Source organism: Chelonia mydas, chromosome 8 (assembly GCF_015237465.2).
Source record: "Chelonia mydas isolate rCheMyd1 chromosome 8, rCheMyd1.pri.v2, whole genome shotgun sequence".
NCBI classification, from domain to species: Eukaryota; Metazoa; Chordata; order Testudines; family Cheloniidae; genus Chelonia; species Chelonia mydas.
In genome coordinates, this window is record NC_057854.1 from 51051444 (window position 1) to 51058005 (window position 6562).

The 6562-nt window shown below is 44.2% G+C and overlaps 1 protein-coding gene across 1 annotated transcript in view; it reads right to left on the reverse strand.

The window, feature by feature from the left end:
• ABL2 (ABL proto-oncogene 2, non-receptor tyrosine kinase) overlaps positions 1-3666 on the reverse strand; it is a 70138-nt gene extending 66472 nt beyond the window's left edge. Inside the window, exon 1 of the mRNA XM_037907178.2 lies at positions 3334-3666. Coding sequence (XP_037763106.1) covers positions 3334-3508 — 175 coding nt within the window. The 5' untranslated portion in view covers positions 3509-3666. The remainder of the gene's footprint in view (positions 1-3333) is intronic.
• Between the last annotated feature and the right edge of the window lie 2896 nt (positions 3667-6562).

Genomic DNA, 6562 nt, shown 5'->3' on the forward strand with positions numbered 1-6562 from the left:
TGACTGGCTGTGCTGGTCAATCACTATAATTGGGCACATAGAAGGGATACGAACATTGATCTATCATTCATACAGTGAGCACTGCTACAAGCACTGCCCTGCTCACCAGAGAAAGGATGGAATCCTGCGATCAGTAGGCTCCCTGGCAGTCGGCGAGAGAAGGAAGGAGTCTAAGTGCAATACCAACAGAAAAAGCCTTGGGAGGGTGGAGATCTGACAGACTGGGTCCAGGTAGTGACGGAAATTAATGGAAAGCTAGGTCAAGTCAGCAAGCAGAACGGTGTCAGGGAGGCAAGAGTGAAGGGAATAAAGAAGAAGGGGGGGAGGTGCAACAGAAACCAATGGATCCAAGGGGAAATAAGAGCAGATTGAGGAACCTCCTTGGAAAAGGGAAGTGAGCTCCTGCTTCTCTAACTGCACCAAGGTTGCACAGAGGGCTTTGGCTGCTGACTGAGGTGACTGTTTAAAGATAAGAATTTAGCCTTGACTACAATATAGTATAGACTTCACTATAATAACTTCTCTCCATTGAGTGAGTTCTTTTCTCTAAGGGACTAATCAGTTCTAGTGAAGCGTAAATGGACTTGAGGCCAATTCTAATAGGACTGAAGCATTTATTGAGGTAACGTGGGGATTCAGAGGTGAGAGCTGTAACTTGCACAAATTTAGATTTTTTGCACAGGGGGTAACCCAGGCTTCTTAAAAAAAAAATCTTTAAAAAGTCAGATTTCTATTTGTCTCACATTCTGTGAAAACACCTCCTGAACTGCTTGGAATGAAACTATTTCAAATACTGAGAGCGTGACAGTGAAACTATCTTGACTAGTTTTCATTGTTCATTCATTGAGAGTTAAAAGCAAGCAGTATAAATAGTGAAAAACTGAGCTGTTGTAATTTTGTCTTAATAATCTAAGTTACTACTAACACAAAGAAATGCTCTTTCTAAATGGCCAATCTATAGCTCTTCTGCAATGAGGCTGGCTTCCTTTCATGCTCCCTCTCTCCCTAGTTCTATGAGACATCAGCGTCCGGGTCTGGGAGAGCAGGAGCTTGTGCTGGGCAGAGGAATTGCAGGGGACATAATCAGCTCAGCAACAGCAGAAGGATCTCTATGTGCCTTCGTTCCCCAAAATGTGAATAAAACCTTTCCTTTCTCCCAGCTTTGGCAGTTCAGACAAGCTTTCTGGGGCATAGACTTTTATTCCATTGTATGTTCTGTACCTAGCACAACAGGACCTCAAACTTGGTTAGGACCTCTAGGTACTACTGCAATATACAAAAGAGCATTTACAGTAAGTTGGAGTAAAGAGAATGTGAATTAACCTTAATTGTATTACACTTAAACAACCAAAAATGGTTCCATCTACTATATTGTACTTCCTGTGAAAATAATTTCTCTTCCCAGCACTGCCTTAGTCCAGAAACAGTTATCGCTATCCTTCTTTGCTACCAAAACACCAAGGAGAGCCACTTGGTCATTACAGGGATAGTTTAGACTGTTTGATCAGGCTTTCATAGCAGCTCTGTTGTGGAGATAAAGATTTATGATTTCAACATTAAACTGAAGAGTTAGAAAGTACTTTCATCTATACCTGCCCCCGAGCCCCTCAGCCATTTTTGGGGGTTTACAGTAATTTTCCTACTTTTAATAATTTTTCTCTCCTATGATGCTGTGTGAAAGACCCACACAAGGAAAACTAATTGACTGTACAGAGGAAATAGTGAAACTGACTATACAAGGTCCCATTGAATTTTTTCCTCTCTAATCTTTCTCTTATAGCAACTTTGGATTCAACCTGCAACAGTAGCACACAAGACATTTGGACAGAAGTAACTTTTTTTCTTCTTTTTTTTAAGTTGACAATGCCCTAAAGTCCATGGGCTGTTCAGTATAAAGGATGTTTAGAATCTCATCAACACAGGGTGTATATTTAGAAAGTGAATTTTCATTGAAGGTTACACTCTGCCTATGTCAGGTGGTAGATGTCCACAAGCCTGTATCATTGATTTACTAATGCTGTGCATGTCAGCTGCCACAGTGGATGAGTTTACATTAAAAAACCTGTAACCAGCAGTCAAGGATCTTAATGCATATACTTGTTCCGTTGGGCACAGAAAGAGCTAAGCTGTCAGAAGCAGTTTTACCACATGAACACTGGAGCATGACTGCCCTAGCTGAAATAAAATCAATAAAGCTCTCAGTAGCAGATTCAGGTCCTCAAGATTAAAAAAACCAAATCATCAAAAGGCACCAACATTAGACTTCAGCTCCTCATGCTCTTTGCTAAGGTGTACAGCTTTCAGTTATCATACTTCTCAACCTTCCTTGACCTATGTATTGCAGGATGAAGTACCCCCACTAATGGACCAAAAAAGGCACAGGAAAATTACAAAGATACTTTTTTTTAATTGTTGGCTTTTTGAAGAGGAGCTTTTCCTGTAACCTCACTTTCATATTCAGTATTTTTATTTCTGTAGAGTGAAAAAATACGACAAATTTGGACTTCACCTAAGTCAGCTGACAGATATACTGACTATTAAAGCCAGGCCAAGAACAAAAACATCCTGTTCCATAGATCTTTAGTAATGAGAAAGCTATGTCAGCAATTGAAATGAAGTTAAACAGCAAGAGTAGCTCAGAAATATGTTCAGTACTTACCCCCTCAAACAGACAAGGGTCTGACAAGGTAAGACCCACCCCAATGATGTTCACAGACATTTTGCTAAGATAGAGGGCCTTTGTAGCTCCGTGTCAATTTTTGATTCATATTTGTCTACAAAAGACACATCCTTACCAATAAGGAGGCAGCAAAAATCGCTGCCCCCTTGCATAGCAGCTACTCAGCTAGATAGAAGTTTCTGTAGCAATAAGAGCCTCCATAGGCGTTGCACTTCAGGAGAGAAGCATCCTTTAATTGCTCCCCTTCCAGAGGCAGGAAATCTGGCTGTACAGCCACATAACATCACTCTCCCTGAATGAGCACTTCACCCCGACCCTATGCTTGGGGCTGCCCACACCCCATCCGTGCCCTGGCAGAAATCATTCTGGGAGCAGCTCCAGCTCCAGCCCCCTCCCTCCACAGATCTCAAGAGAGGGACACGCCAGAGCAGACTACTGCAGGCAGCGATCGGGAAGGGGGTGCACGGGGCTGGTGCCCCCACAGACAGCGATGGGGGAGGGGGTGGGCGCGGCTGCCCCCCACGGTCCCTTCGCAGTCGCTATTACTTCACCCCCGCTCCCCCTGCTCTTATTTCCCACTGCAGACCCTGCCCCACCGCCCCCCCGGGGCGCCCCCTTCGCCAGTGATCGGCAGCTGCCTCCGCCCTCCTTACCGTGCTGGGTGAAGATATTGAAGCCGCTCTCCGCGGTGCGCCCGGCCGCCTCCCGCTTGCGGCCCGCGGGCCTGGCCGCGCTGCTCCCCCGCGCTCCCCTGGGCTGCTGAGGCGGCGGCGGCTGCTGCTGGAGCCCGGCTCCCGGCTCCCCGACGCGGCCCACCTGCTGGCCCATCCCCGCGCTGCCGTCCTGGGCCCCCGCCAGCCCTCACTCACATGCCGCCTCCGCTGCCCACCCGGCAGGCGGCCTCCTGCTCCCGCGGCCCGGCGGCTCCCCACAGGGCTGACCCCAGCCCCGCCGCACTCCGGCCTGGGACTCACGGACTCGCCCCCTCAGCCCCCGCCGCCATCTTAACCACAGAGCTGCGGGAGAGGGAACAGAGCGGCTCCCAGAGACCCACCTCCGGTCCTCCAAGGGTGTCCTGCCACCGCCAGCCCCCTGGCTCCACCCCCGGCTCCCTCCCTGACATCATCCAGCAACCTCCCCCCGCCCTCCCCTGACGCCACTGCCCCCCTGACGTCACCCAGCAACGCCCTGCTCACCCGCCCCGTCGCTGCCATCACACAGCAACCCCTCCCTGCCACGCCCACCCCCTGAACACCCCATCTCTTCCCTGCCAACCTCCATCCCTCCTTTCCATCCTGCACTGTGCCCTTGAGGCCCCAGTAACAGACCTGCCCTTACCATCCTCCTCTCGATCCCCTGACAGCCCCTAGACCACACCTATTAATCTTCCCCACTTTTTCCATCCCCCCACTTCCTCATCACCCACCTACAGTATCATCCTGACTATTCCCCACTGTCCACTTGACCCCTTCCATGTTCTCCTCCACCGTCTCCCTATATGGCTCCTACTATCTATCCCCGCTGCACTACCCTGTTATTCTTCTGTTCCAGAGTGCTCTTTCTGAACACAAGCTCTTCCCCAGTTCTGTAAAACTCTGCCTGGGACACTTGAAATACTGATCAGGGTGAGTGCCATAGGATCATTTCATAATATTAGGGCTGGGCTACACCTAAAGTGTAGGTCAAGCTAACTATATCATTCAGGGCTGTGAAAAATTTCACATCCTGTGCGATGTAATTAGGTCAACCTAACCCCGACTATAGATGCAGCTAGGTCAACAGAAAAATTCTTCCGTCAACCTAGCTACCTCCTCTTGAGGGAGCGGATTTATTAGAAGCGATGGAAAAAACGCTTCCAGTCACTGTAGTAAGTGTCTACACTACAGTGGAATAGCTGCAGCTATGCTGTTGTAGCACTCGTAAATACACTTAGACTCTCAAAGGTGGTCCTCTTCTTCTACTTTTTTATATCCTTCCAATATTTGGTCATTTTTAATGTAATTTTTCCCATTTAAGGTATTGAGTAAAAAGAATAAACAGTGAAGGTGAGGAATATATCAAAAGATAGGTCAAATGCTTGTCCATTAATGATCATGCAGAGAACGAACTATTATCCTCTGATAATAATAATATATAATAACATATATAATTAATAACATATATAATAATATATTATAAAAATTAATATATAATATATAATAACATATACCCTGATTATATGAGAAATGATATGTGATTTCCCCAAGACCACCTTAACTGAAATAATCACTTTAATAAAACAAAAACAGACATCTTAACGTTAACTACAGAATTATATGGAGGCATATAATGGACAATTTTTCAACTACAGTTGCTGTTACATACATATATCAAGTTTCAGAGTAGCAGCCGTGTTAGTCTGTATTCACAAAAAGAAAAGGAGTACTTGTATTTGTTAGTCTCTAAGGTGCCACAAGTACTCCTTCTCTTTTTACATATATCAACTAATGTTCCAGCTACAAACTGTAAGCATTTGGAAGTATGGAAACTAATAAATATGGGAGGAGAGAGAGGGAGTGACTACTGCAAGACTCTGGGCCACTGGAAGAATTTGCTGTTTTTCAGTTTTGCTGCTCCCCCCTTAATTTTTTCATTTGGCCAAAGCTGGTAGGATGGGCAGCACATCACCAGGTTGTGCCTATGCCAATGTGTTCCCTAAGTACGTGTAATTAAACAAACTTGTCCTCTGCTCTCTACAATGGTTTCCCATAAAATATTGAGTCAGATTCAAGTCAATGTCTTCATGGTGCTCAGTGGCCTGTGCCCAGGATACCTAAAAATCACTTAAAACTCTGGGATGTAGACCATGGTTGACAACTGTTCCTCAAGCACAGAGGAGCTGTCCACCACAAGGGAAAAGCTCATTTATGTAGGAGAAAGTTCTTTTTTAGAGTCTCGTTGAAGACTGTGGAATGAACTCCTGTAGGACCTAAGAATGACTTCAAACTTCAGCACTTTCCATTCCAAATGTAGGCACACTTCTTCAACTTTGCCTTCAGTAATAAATACACATAGCAAAACAGAAATGAAAAACATTAAAAAAAATAATTCTCACAATTTTCCTCCTGGGAAGCTGAGAAGGGAGGAAAAGTGACTCACATATCAGAGATGCTAGTTACATCACTTAATAAACTTCTGTAAGATACCCAGATGCCATGTTGATAAGCACAATAGAAGAACCTGAGTAGAACTGAATAGAACTATCTACACTAAATTAGGACACAGTTAATTACTATTCACTTAAACTTATTGGTATACACAGAGGGAAAAAACATTCACAGTTTCTATGATTTATTTGGCAAACAAATTCAGAATGAAACTATATAACTTAAAAGTCTGGAACCTATTACATTGGAAAGATTTGAATATCTTTCAAATCACTTTAGCCCATCCCTATTTGGGAGTGAGGAATTTTGCAATGAAGATGCAAGACAGTTCATTTTATCTTTGCCTAAAATGTTATTTCAGTGCTTCTTCCTTCTTAAACATGGTTGTACTCCAAAAAGTGACTATGTAAGCACTTTCTAACGACAGATCAGCCCTCTTTGTGTGTGTACTGGAGACAAATCTGCTGACTTTAGGGATAAATTACATATATATATATACTTGTATATATACAAGTATCAGGGGGTAGCTGTGTTAGCGTGTATCCACAAAAACAACGAGGAGTCTGGTGGCACCTTAAAGACTAAATGCACCTGAAGAAGTGGGTTTTTTACCCATGAAAGCTTATGTCCAAATAAATCTGTTAGTCTTTAAGGTGCCACCGGACTCCTTGTTGTTTATATATATATATATATATATATATATATATATATATATATATATATATATATATATATA